At 47.4% G+C, this 13,125-nt stretch overlaps 4 protein-coding genes across 4 annotated transcripts; 1 reads left to right on the top strand and 3 right to left on the bottom strand.

The window, feature by feature from the left end:
• Positions 1–235: 235 nt before the first annotated feature.
• On the bottom strand, positions 236–1,407 carry N7496_012600 (uncharacterized protein; the record flags this gene model as incomplete). The annotated part of the gene is made up of 2 exons (XM_056705513.1): positions 236–301; positions 385–1,407. 2 exons carry the CDS (start codon positions 1,405–1,407, stop codon positions 236–238), a joined length of 1,089 nt encoding a protein of 362 aa, XP_056549411.1.
• A 2,194-nt stretch (positions 1,408–3,601) lies between these two features.
• Positions 3,602–6,379, bottom strand: N7496_012599 (WD40 repeat domain-containing protein; the record flags this gene model as incomplete). Its single annotated transcript, XM_056705512.1, has 1 exon — positions 3,602–6,379. One exon carries the CDS (start codon positions 6,377–6,379, stop codon positions 3,602–3,604), a length of 2,778 nt encoding a protein of 925 aa, XP_056549410.1.
• Positions 6,380–9,418: 3,039 nt separating this feature from the next.
• Positions 9,419–10,034, bottom strand: N7496_012598 (uncharacterized protein; the record flags this gene model as incomplete). Its single annotated transcript, XM_056705511.1, has 2 exons — positions 9,419–9,713; positions 9,763–10,034. Coding segments are annotated over 2 exons (567 nt in total), but the record flags the coding sequence as incomplete, so codon positions are not given.
• Positions 10,035–12,025: 1,991 nt separating this feature from the next.
• On the top strand, positions 12,026–12,734 carry N7496_012597 (uncharacterized protein; the record flags this gene model as incomplete). The annotated part of the gene is made up of 2 exons (XM_056705510.1): positions 12,026–12,097; positions 12,156–12,734. 2 exons carry the CDS (start codon positions 12,026–12,028, stop codon positions 12,732–12,734), a joined length of 651 nt encoding a protein of 216 aa, XP_056549408.1.
• Between the last annotated feature and the right edge of the window lie 391 nt (positions 12,735–13,125).

Here is a 13,125-nt window from a genome sequence, read left to right as displayed (position 1 = left end):
CAATATGTGCAGATAAAGATCTCGTCGATAGTCATTGTCATGATTGTCATAAGCTAGTTAACTCAAAATGGAAATGGACCCAGACGCACGTAAATGCGATGCAGGCTCAAGATAAAACGATAATGCAGTAAAACGCCAGTCATGAAGAAAAGATTCGAAATATCTCCCTCTTCACTCCAGATCCCAATTCCTCCATCCACCGGCTCCCATCCTCGCAAATCAATGTTGATATTCATCAATTGATTCGCACCCGATACTCATGTCTCACAAACTCGGCCATGATCAACACGATACTAACCGCCTACCCGAAAACATAAATAGTCAGTATACTAATCACAAACACCAAACCAACCTCAAAATAAACACCTCTTCACATCAACTTACAAGCAACAAATCCACCCCCTCCGCAACACCAACCTCCCACCGATCCATCGGCCCACTCAACTGAAAATCCATCATAACCTTCTCCCTCCGAATAGAAACAATCTTCTTCTCCCCCATCATCACCGCCGCAACGGTATTACTCATCTGCACAACCCTCAACTCCTCCCTCTCCTCCACCACAGCCTCCGAGTAGCGACGCGCCGGCGGGAACGCATACGCATAACTCGATGCCGGCGCTGGTTCAGCCGGTGGCTCGACTGCATCGAGGAGTTCACGGAGGGAATGCGTTGAGCGGCGGTGCGCGGAGGCGTAGGAGGGGAGGTGTGTAGATTTTGAACTGACGGTGTCTGTTGAATGGCGGCGACGAAGAGCAGGGACAGCACCTGCTCCTGATCCCGATGCTTGTCCCGGTGCTTGTGCAGCATTGCCACTGGCAGCGCTGGAACTGGCGATTGCGCTGTACGGCGGGGGAGGAGAAGCGTATCGTCTGTACTGCTGTTGCTGACGTCTCCCACGACGGCCCGCGGCACTGCTATGCATAGCGTAGGGGTAATATTCGCTCCGGAACTCGTCCTCTTCGACCTCGCTTCTCCGCCGAGCACCGACGAGTAGCGCATTACGCACTCGAACGGCCATTTTCATCTTCACCCCCGCGCCCCACCGCATCTCCGCGCCCATGAGTTCGTCGCCGCCGCCGCCGGCGCGTTTCACGCTCCACGCGCGCTGCCACCACATGCGCCGCAGCTCGAGGAGGGGTCGTCCTGCTGCATCGCGGATTTCGCGTGCTTGGGTGCCGCTCCAGAATCTGCCGGATACCGTGTAGAGGAGGGAGCGGCGAGTGGGGCTGTCGTAGGGTTCGTGGGTGCGTAGGTGGTGTACGCTGAAGGCGCGGCCGGAGAGGGTGTTGTTGCGGGTTATTGTTAGTGTTGTGGGTGTGTTGGTGAGACGATCGGGGGCTGGGGCGAGGAGGTGAGTGCGTCGGAGGGCGAGGGGTTGGTCGGGTGGTTGGAGGGGTGTTGGCATTTTGGAGGGTTTTAAAGTGGGAGGGGGAGGGGAACTTGGGGGTGCATTTGAATGGAGTTTACAGAAGGATAGGACTGTCTATACGGGAGATTGTAGGAGGGGTAGAAGAAAAGAAAGAGAAAGAGTACAAAGTGGGAGAGAGATAGTAAGAGGAAAAGAGGGGGAGGGCTAGGCGATAGGTACGAGGCTCTCTCTCATCTTGCGTGATGTGATTACGCCCCTGGCTTAGCTTGGAAAATAGTTACTTCTCTAGTCATACCTATCATACAACTCGCGTGCACGGTGTATCAACCAACTACCCAGTAGACATGTTGTGGCGCAGTGCGGAGTCGAATGACGGCGCGGGGTGGAGGGTCTTGGCACGGTGAACTCGTCGAGTGGTCGTGATTGATTGTGGTTATTCCCGCAGTGGACTAGGCAGCTATCCGTATTATCTTGGCAGGTCCGCTCGAATCAGCTGGAGTTGGTATCTAGAAACTGGAATAGGTGCATTTACATCAAGGAAGTGGTGGGGAGTTTCGTGTAGTTACGTAGATCTATAGCGGGGTATGGACCTCGGCCCCGCTGGCGTAGCCTAAACACAGAATGAAGTACAGCGGATGTGAAACACTTTGGAGAACACAAAGTTCAACAGTAAGATGTCAATAGAGAGGAAGTTTTCCGTCCTTCGTACAGCCACAGCCAAGATAGAATGAACTCTCCGCTGGTGGCTGCAGATAGCGGGGTGATGGTGATAGGCTATGGACTGGAGCTCGATAGCTCTCATGGCAAAGTATACCGCAAACGGTTAGGATCTACACTGCAAAACAGAGACCGAATTTGGTTCAGTCAGGGGAACCTAGACCTAGCTGTCAGATTGGCACAAATATTCCCATCCCGCCCATGAGACGTATCAGGAAGTATCTTCATCGCGCTATTATTTATCAGCGCCCGTAGTAAGCTAATACAAAAATGACTGTTGGGTTGGGCTCTCTTTGCGAGGATTGACTTGAAAAATATTTACAACCTTAGCTTCTATTTAAGAAACACGTTTCTCTTTCTGAGCGGACTATATATAAAGTAGAGAATACTCTGTAGTGAAAGAGTGAAGCCTAGGCTATAAATCTGAGTATACAGTAATATCTGGATATAATGATTCCTATTTACAGCGAATTGCTAGGTTTGAGAACGTATACCCCCTATCAGAATGAAATTTCCCATATAAATTACGAATACCCTACGAATTCAGTAGGTCTCTGGCCACCCGTTACATCGTAAAAGCAGACTAGCCCATTTTGGGTAACCAACCTTTTAACTGGAAGACGCGCGTATAGCGCGCATCGGCCCTGAAACGATCAAGATAGGGAGAAGGAGGATGGATGGATCGGGCTAGAGAAAAAGTGAATTTGTGTGTTAGGCGGTAGCAAACTCTACTCGCATTGTGGTTCGTCAATGCTCCGTGAGTGCATGACCCGTGGACGGCACGTGGAATCACCAATCGATCCGCTAATGTGCTTTGGTTTTGAGTGGTTTCTTCAAGGTAGTCTGGTCAAAGGTACAATAATATTCGGATATAGATTGACCTGTCACTAGAACTAAGAACTACCTGACGGAATCCGCAACAGCTGGCCGGGAATGTGCGCTCCAAATGCCTTGGAATCTAAAAGCCGCGGAAGGTTTCAGGCCTGTTTGGCTCTATAGCCTTTATGTTTTCATGTTGCAGTTATGTTGCTCGGCTTTGAAACCTCTGTGATACTACAGCGACGCTGTACCCATGTCAGCTCTGGACAGTCTAGCAGAACATGGATTACATCTCGTTCACCACAGGCACATAGTCGTATCCGCAGAAATGGAAGAGCTGGCTATAGAGCTGAAAACGAAAAGTTTCCTAACTGAATAAAAAGCATCGTCTTTGTCCGCCTACCTGAGATGACTCTAGTAGTAGGTTAGTTTATGAACAATCAATAATCTCTGGCATTAAATTTCATAGTGTGGTTCGTCGTTTTGATAATACATAAGATGATGAAAAACCTGATAAAGACAACCTGAAACTTTACTGAATAGAGTTTAAAGCCATCAAGTGGGCCTTTGGGTGCTAGTATACTCTATCCGACATTATACGACCTGTAGGAATTCACCCTCCTAGGTTCAAGTTCCCATATCTACCTGACTTCTACATACATGGCCTTCTTGGTTGTCAATGGAGCTTATGCTCTTATGCTATTATTGACTGCAGTATCTGCCGATCAATGTAAAAGCTTAGAACTTGACCTGTTTGGAATCCAATAGCGACGTGATCGTTTCGCACACCAAAGGATGATGCTTGAAAATCCGACGGTATCCGTAAGAGTGACACCTCTCCATAGCATATCCACTGGCGTCTGACGAAGAGACGCTGTAAAATGTGTTGACTGTAGTCCTTTTGGTCTGGAGTAATGCTTTCAAGCGTGGCAGGCTTACTGTCTATTACAATATACCCGTCCCCTGCTGAGAGATTTACGTCGTGAACAGGCTTCGGCTTCCTACCTTTTTTGAATCGCCGAAAAGGGTTATTCTCGAAAGGCTTTGGGAGATTGAAAGATTTGGCAATGTCCCAAAGCTTAATTGATCCGTCACAAGAGCTGGATATGATCTGCTTGCCGTCTGGTGAAAAGGCTACAGTATTGATCCAGTCCGAGCGGCATCGTTCTTTCTCCCAATACCAAGGGTAACCCGTCGATACGTTGTGCTTGTTATCTGACGGAAGGTCTGTAATGTTGACCCGACTCCATTTGGCTTCTAGTGACTCCACATGACCATTCGTCGCGGTATCCCAAACCCTGATGCTTTCATCACCATTGCCAGAGGCCATTTGCTTGCCGTCTGGAGAAAAGGCCACAGAATTTATGGAAACAGACTTCAGGGAATCCCCATGGAAAGTTACTGTTATCTGGTCGCCCGTTGTGGTATTCCAGATCCTGATGACTCCATCATGTGAGCCCGATGCGAGCTGCTTGCCGTCTGGTGAAAAGGTTATAGTGTTGACGAGGTCGGAACAGCATTCTAGTGCCTTATGAAGTTCCCACGTTTCGGTATCCCAAATTTTGATAGTTTCATCACCAAAGCCCGAGGCGATCTGCCTACTGTCTGGTGAAAAGGCCACGATTTGAATGCGGTTCGTATGGCCTTCTAGTGTTTTCTGAAGGTCGCCAGTTGCGGTATCCCAAAGCTTGATAGTTGTATCATCAGATCCCGACGCGATCTGCTTACCGTCTGGTGAAAAGACCACAATATTAACGCATGCTGAGTGGCCTTTTAGTGTCTTTTGAAGGTCGCCAGTTGCGGTGTCCCAAAGCTTGATAGTTGTATCATCAGATCCCGACGCGATCTGCTTGCCGTCTGGTGAAAAGACCACAATGTTAACGTATTCTGAATGGCCTTCTAGTGTCTTCTGAAGATCACCAGTTGCAGTATCACAAGGCTTAGTGGTTTCAGCAACAGAGCCCGAGGTGATATGCCTGCCGTCTGGTGAAAAGCCCACAATTTCAGCCCAATCTGAGCGCCCTTCTAGTGTTGTCTGAAGGTCGCCAGTTGTGGTGTCCCAAAGCTTGATAGTTGTATCATCAGATCCCGACGCGATCTGCTTGCCGTCTGGTGAAAAGACCACAATGTTAACGCATGCTGAGTGGCCTTTTAGTGTCTTCTGAAGGTCGCCAGTTGCGGTGTCCCAAAGCTTGATAGTTGTATCATCAGATCCCGACGCGATCTGCTTACCGTCTGGTGAAAAGACCACAATATTAACGCATGCTGAGTGGCCTTTTAGTGTCTTTTGAAGGTCGCCAGTTGCGGTGTCCCAAAGCTTGATAGTTGTATCATCAGATCCCGACGCGATCTGCTTGCCGTCTGGTGAAAAGACCACAATGTTAACGTATTCTGAATGGCCTTCTAGTGTCTTCTGAAGATCACCAGTTGCAGTATCACAAGGCTTAGTGGTTTCAGCAACAGAGCCCGAGGTGATATGCCTGCCGTCTGGTGAAAAGCCCACAATTTCAGCCCAATCTGAGCGCCCTTCTAGTGTTGTCTGAAGGTCGCCAGTTGTGGTGTCCCAAAGCTTGATAGTTGTATCATCAGATCCCGACGCGATCTGCTTGCCGTCTGGTGAAAAGACCACAATGTTAACGCATGCTGAGTGGCCTTTTAGTGTCTTCTGAAGGTCGCCAGTTGCGGTGTCCCAAAGCTTGATAGTTGTATCATCAGATCCCGACGCGATCTGCTTACCGTCTGGTGAAAAGACCACAATGTTAACGCATGCTGAGTGGCCTTTTAGTGTCTTCTGAAGGTCGCCAGTTGTGGTGTCCCAAAGCTTGATAGTTGTATCATCAGATCCCGACGCGATCTGCTTGCCGTCTGGGGAAAAGGCCAGGGTGGTGATCTGTTCAAAGTGGCCTTCTAATGTGTTCTGAAGTTCACCTGTTGCGGTATCCCAAAGCTGAATTCTGTCGTCATTATAGCTAGTCGCCAGACGCTTGCTATCTGGCGAAAAAGCCGTAAGAGCGACCGAAGGATAGTACATTCCCGATTGGAGTTCCAGTGAATTCAGAAGGCCGCCTGTTATACTGTCCCAGAGCTTAATGGTTTCATCATTAGAGCCTGATGCAATTTGCTTGCCATCTGGTGAAAAGGCCAGCGTGGTAACTCGTTTAGAGTGACCTTTTAGTGTGCTCTGAAGGTCACCAGTTGCGGTATTCCAAAGCTTAATGGTTTCATCATCAGATCCTAATGCAGCCTGCTTGCCGTTTGGTGAGAAGGCCGTGGGCGTGGCCGAAGAAATGAACAGACTCGATTTGCCTTCTAGTGAGTTCTGAAGGTCACCCGTTGTGCTGTCCCAGAGCTTGATAGTTTTATCACGGGAGATCGACATGATCTGCTTGCCATCTGGTGAAAAGCGCAGAGTAGTGATCGGACTAGAGTGGCCTGCTAGTGTCTGTATGAGAGACGCCCAGTTGTTCTCCATGATAGGAACCTCTCTTAGATATGCTGGGATTTTTCTCAAGTTTACCCTCTTCACGACGCTTGACTCAGGGCTAAAGACAATAGCAGAGCTATGGATCTGCAATGGCCAATGATTCACTGTGAAGTAATGCCTCAGCAGAAAATGGGTAGCATCCTGCACAAGTGCAAATGCTGAAGGTTCATCCTTTGACAAATTTGTAAGCAAAGACCCAGCTATCGCAGAATATCAGATGCTCACCTTTGTTATCTCTACTAGAGACTTTAATGCGTTAATGGCCTGTGGTAACCTGTCTAACAGACTAAGGCATTCTAGCCATTCTAACAATTTTGTGTGGAGGAATAAACCAACTGAGCCCTCACCGCTAAGCTCGTTCTGTAGCATCTCCCTTTGCTTAACGTCCATAAGATGCTGCACCCAGGAAGTAGCTGCATAGTCTAGACAAGCTAGTAAAGCATCTTTATTTTCGTCTTTTGATCGCCTCCAAGATTCCCTGGTTGAGTCAGGCTGCGGTAAATCCATGAGATTCACTTTCAGCCTCTTAAGTAAATAAGACAGACAATTCAGTACAATTTCATGATGTCCGAAGTGCTCATGTGAGTCAAGCATAGACTGTGCTTTGTTCCTAGCCAAGTAGTCCCGAGTAGACTGATGGACAAACTCGATGTTGCTTCCTTGCATTCTTAAGAATGAAGCACAACGATTGACTAGTGCCTTAATAGAGCCATCTTCATTTGTGATGCCAGTCACGCTCGAAACTTCTTGCACTTTCAGAGGTCGGTAAGCCAGCATCATCGCCTTAAGTAGTCGCATGCACTTAAAGACGTCATCTGGATCACCTTCGCTTAGTTGGTCTAATATCCGATCGTAGAAAGGATAAAGCCCTAGTGGTAAATTCTGAATCGTGGCTAATGCCTCGTCTCGGCGAACACTCTCAAGTCTCTTGCACACTAAGCTTACCCACAAAAAGGTACCCTCAGCCTTTGCAGAGAGCTCAGCTTTCACTGCTCGTCTTAGTGCTTGCGTATAGTTTTGGTAACGACTGAGCTCATCAACTTTGTAAGAGATATAGGCCTGCACAGCTTCAGAAACGTGGTTTGAGTTGAGCTCCAGACTGACTTGCACCTGGTCATGTCCAGCTAGCAGTGTCCGTTCTGCGCTATCCAATGGTCGACTTGTCAAGAGCCATTTGATTCTGGCGGGGTAATCCAGTCCATTACGGACGATTAGTTTCAAGAAGTCTGCCATGCCACCGTGTTGGCACTCATCAAGAGCGTCCACAACGATATATATCCTAGACGCGGCACATCGATCCAGTAGCTCTAAAAAGATATTCCAGAGATTCCTCCACGAACTAAGATCCTCATTATAACGCTCATTCCTAATGTCCCAGCGACGTCGGAGGGATTCCCGTAGCCCGATCTATCGATTCACCAACTCTAGAATCAAACCCTTAATAACCGATTCAAGAGTATTGAGCTTATTGTCGGCATTTTGGCAGAAAAAATAAGTAACGACGGTAGATTCATGCTGTACCCGTGAAAGCTCTTCGATGAGACCAATTGACATCATGGTCTTCCCTTTCCCAGCACCACCCTTGATCCAAAGAAGACAGATATCTTTTCCGTTTCGCCAACTCTGATACTGCCGGTCGTGGAAAATCCATTGGAACGATTGGGGGTATAACTTGTCTTTGGTTGCTTTCAATCGGTTTTTCACGAGTAGTGAGTCGGGACAGTGTAAGCTCTGGAGGCAAAGTCGATCTATTTCTTCAGTGGTGTGCGCTATGAATGGAAAGTTAATGAGAACAAGTCAGGATTCTCGAGATATCCGATCAAACCTACACTGATGGAATCCTGCCGTGACTGGACCATGGTTGTTCCCAATCTGGAGTCCATGGTTTGTGGCACCGTAAGTTGTGGTTGCCATGATAGAAGCTTTACTGAACACCGTGGGCTGTCAAAGAACTTGCAAGTCACTCAGCTGAATGAGGGGTCTCCTGCAGCTTCATTGTCAGGTGACGCGGTAGCACTAGACCGCAATAGGATCGGCATATTTTGGCCGTGTCCTTTTTAGTTTTTTAGTAAACTTAGTCTCTTCAATAGTGTAGCAAACATTAGAAGATATTTGAGAGTAACCAGGTGGTCAAACTGAGTCGAGCGAGTGTATCCGACAAGGGGACTGATTGCCTCCAAGTATAGAGTTTGGAGATTAATGCTTGCTCTGGAAAGGTAATAAAGAGAGTGGTGATTTGAATGGGCTTTAAGTAAAAAGTCGCTCGCTCGCTCCATATACAGAAGATTTTGAAAACAGTTTACCCCTCAGACACACACGCCTTCTTTTCCCCAGGGCCCCACCAAGGTTGGGCTAAGCTAATTCTGGCTAAATGATGCCCCTTCCCCGAGGTATGATGCCGTATCACTGGAAGTCGCGCAGCGCGCGCATCGGCCTCGGAATGATGCAAATGGGGAATTGAAAGGAGAGGGTAAAAAGGCGAATCTGTGAGAGTATAGATAGTAGCGGTACTATAGTTAAGCCACCCGCATTATGCACGTAGTTACTACGCGGGCATTCCGATAAACATATGAAGAAGTGGTAGGTCGCCGAAGCGTATATCCTTCGTAGTATAGAACATACTTATTTTAGTAAAGGAATTTGAGTATTATAGTTCGAATAAACACGCATATTAACATAGGGCTTTGTTTCGTGATCTTTGGGAACGTCTCTCCGGTGTAGGAGTGTGAGGTCGTGAGGATGCTTTATCATCGTCGGCCGTGTCTGGCCAGGTTATTTAGCGTTTCTTCGTCGTCATCATTAAGAGCGGTAGTTTCAGTAGGGTTGTGCGACTGGCGTATCGATGAGGGGGAATCATTTCTCAATATGGCTGGTGATGTAGAGGGAGCGTGAGCGGTGGCTCTTTGGGACCAGCGGTCCTGGCGTTTCCGTTTACCAGTCGTTGGAGATGGGGTAGGCGGTAGGGATTGTGTTACGGATGGAAGGAAGTGTATATCGTCCGTTATTATAGCTAATTGGCGATTCTCCTTAGTGATGCCGAAGACCCCCCCCCCAAGTCAAAAAAATGTGGATATTTGCGCTAAGCTGTGGAAAGTTCGCCCACCGCTGCCCGTTCTTGAAGTACGCGGTGATAGGGAAAGTGTGGTGACTTCGTGACGAACTATTGTAGGTTGTGGACTGGAGACGGTACTGTAATAGAGTTGAACCGCTATTTAGTTGACCACCGCGCTCAAGAACCACAGCGAGTAGGGTTACGATAGGCTGAGCCGCTTCGGGGCATTGCATAAAATATGAATCTGTATCGTCTTTGTTACCCGGGTGGCTATACTACGTTAGGTTTGTTTCTTATAGAGGTTGCGAAGGTTACTGACCGGTCAACGCTGTTGGCGTGAAGAAGAATATGAAAACCTTCTTCATCAGAGGAGGTAGTAAGGAAAGAACCCCATGCATAGATAAAGGCGTTCGGTTGGTAAAGGTCAGGTCGATTCCCCTCCTTAAAGAACCTAATTAGAGTGGGTATGTCCCTCTGCTCAACATCGTCGGATTGCACATCTGTGTCTGGTATATTAAGTGAAACATGAAGCTGCAAGGAAAGCCCTTTTGCCAGGGCGTGTTGGATCCGGTTCCACTTGATCGATGGAAATCTCGAATGTGAAGAATTGCTGTGAAAGACTTATTCGATGGCATACTGAGAATAGGCGTAGGGTGGTGAAGGGCCTAATCTTGTGGAGGAATAGAAACGGCGTATATATGAATAGATAATGCGTGAAGCGGAGGAAAATCTCAGAAACTACGTACTTCAGGCTAGAGAAGTAAATAGTGGGGTTAGGCACCGATGGTCTCTATAACGCATGCTAAGATATACTACCGTAGGTGTAGAGTAGAATATGATAAGTCAGGCAGTTTTCCCACTGCCTCCCTAAGGACGAAGTTGTGTACAGGATACAAGGTTTGCACTAAGCCGGATTTATTCAATTACAGACGCAAGCAAGACGTGGTGAGAGATGATTGGATATGTAGTGACCTATCCGAAGTTTACTGTTCGCCATGCAGTAAGAGTGTCCAGTTGGAGTGCTTGTAATCTCTGCAGTTCGTGGAGTAACTGAGGATCAGGCCGATGCTGGAGGTCGCGCATCTCAACTGGTTGTAGAAGACGAAGGCCAGCCAGTGAGCGTAGGCGTGATAGTTGTACATATGTGGAGCAATATTTCCTTCGGATTATCCTTAGGATCCAACATCGCGGACGTGAGAGTAGCACCTTGGGCTTTGTAGTCTGTGAGACAAAAGGCCGGGCAGATAGGAACCTGCTTCCGGCGCACTGAATACCCTTTCACTGTTATAGATGTTTCGAGTGGGAAAATCGGGAAGACAGTTCTGTCTAGGGGATGAATTGAAACTGATTTAGGTCGGTTTGGTTTGAACTGAAGACAGGATGGAGGTTTATTACAGAAGATATATAAGTCATCAAGCTCATGGAAGCTGGCTATTCATGATCAGTTTCTTCGAGACTGGAGAGGATACATTTGGAGTAGTGGCTTACCCTCTGGATCAACTACAACTCCCACTGCCTCTCCGGTTGCACCATTAACCAATCCAGCGGGTGTGCATATATTGGTCAAAACCATCGTCGGCATTAAAGGCGTGTAGAGAATGAGCCCTGGAGAGCAGTTAAAGCAATTTAAAGAAGGGACGCGTGGAGGCTAGGTAAAGATGCTAGTCGATAAGCTGGGCACCCCAGAGGCTGAATGAACGTCGATAGCCACATTTCGCCACCACAATCGTGGCAGGGACGACGGGTTATCATTGGCCAGGCCCATGATAACAGCAACAAGAGTGGGAAGGCGTGGGGAGAGTGGAGAGCACCTATGGCAGAGGAGCAACGCGTGGCGATGCGTTGCAGGCCGTCATTATAAAAGAGGGTCAACAAGCAGCACATAAAGCAATCACGAAGGCCTAACGGACAGATACCTGCAGACAAAGCCCTAGAACCCTAAACCTTAAGATAAACCAGACCTAAAACGGTAATTGAAAAGCGAATTACGAGCTCACGTGGCAAAAGGGTTTCAACGTACAGAAGCCTCCCAATTTTGCGGTCGCGCATGGACAAGCATGTTGATTAGTTCCCTTCCTCTCACTACGTTCGTTTCAGGGCATTCTAGTTATACTAATCACGTGTGAACTTTTAAAGCCCCTTACGAGCGTAACCGTCTCAACTACTTTATTTCTCCAAAGTTTCCTACGGCGGACGATAGAAATCACTCTGCCATAACCCCCCTATCAGCAGTTTTTAAACTGGCAGAATATCGATTTCGGCTATTCTTTGTTACCTAATCTACTATACGATCTCCTATACAATCTTTCTACCTAATAGAAAAGCCATTTTCCCCTGAAACACGATTGAATTTAATTGAATTAACTGATCAATTATAGTACTAGAACCGAAATATAATGGAAACATTTGGAGCGATATTATGGGCGCAGGACTCCAGGTATACCGAGCTGAAAGAACCTGGAAACGACCCGTTTAACGAGGAGGAATCCTTCGAGAAGCCTAGACTAGCCATTCAAGCTGCAAAGTCATTTGCAAGGGAGACTACGTTCACTGAAACAGCGGAGCCCCACTAGTAGCAAGATATGCCCGTCAAATCTCCTGAAGGATTTCTCGATGGATATCATTTCTTCATCAACTGGTTTTCATCGAAGCAGGTGAGTGCTTGGGTCAGTCGGCTGCTGCTCACAGCGTATAAAAATAACATCCTCCCAGAAAGGCGTACTTCGACATCACCTTGAGTACAATGGAGCTCAATGTGTGGAATCATTAGAGGATTTCTCTCGTCCTTCTACCCCTAAGATGGGACAAGGTCTGTATGTGATGGTTCCGTATAAAACCCCAAGATCGGACATTCCAAGCCCAGATGACATGGCATTGGAGTTTGATGTGGTCATAGATATGTCGCTTGGACGATTTCTTGGTACGAAAGCTACGAAAGCTCTGGTTCTACCAGAATCCTATGCTGCAAGCACGCCGTTCCTAGGGTTTCCTCTTCTAGGTAAGTTCCCCGTGTATACGCAACATGATTCGGTTCTGACTAAACTAGGATTTTTGAGAATGCGAATATGCTCCACTGGATTTACACGTATTGACCTTTTGCACCTTTCTAAATCAGTCGATTTGATAGGTACGACGTACGACGAATATCTGACTCCTAAAGCATCTATCCTTATATATAACGACCCCCGAAAAGCCAGCCTTAAAAAGCTACGATGTATAGCCGAATGGAGAGTTCCTAGTTTATACCCCAAAGTAATAACAGCCAAGGAAGCCCAAGCACGGTGCCCGTAAATAGAAAATAAGCGCCCGTTCCTGCAGGAAGTCCGCCCAGGGATCAAGGCGCCTCTGCGGAACTAGTAGACTATATATATAGAGAGAGAGAGAGGGATACATCTCGAATAATACCTATTATAGGTAATAGGTTCGATAACGAAGAGTCCCCGGATAGACCCAAGGCCGACGTACCTGAGTCTGTATCTCGAAGTCCTTTGACGATCAACTCTTTCAATATAATGGTCCCGAATAACACCTTGTAATTACCCGATACTATGTCTGGGGTTGATGATTGTCCTCGTTAACAGATTTTCTAGCTGACATGAGTTTATAGGCAATTTATACTTCTTTGAAAATGATATTTGCGATTCAATGGGCCAGCCCAGAATATGAAGTCAAATTTAGATAC

This window comes from Penicillium cataractarum, assembly GCF_028827025.1.
Source record: "Penicillium cataractarum strain IBT 29864 chromosome Unknown utg000010l, whole genome shotgun sequence".
Classification (NCBI taxonomy): Eukaryota; Fungi; Ascomycota; class Eurotiomycetes; order Eurotiales; family Aspergillaceae; genus Penicillium; species Penicillium cataractarum.
This window is presented reverse-complemented; position numbering and strand designations above follow the sequence as displayed.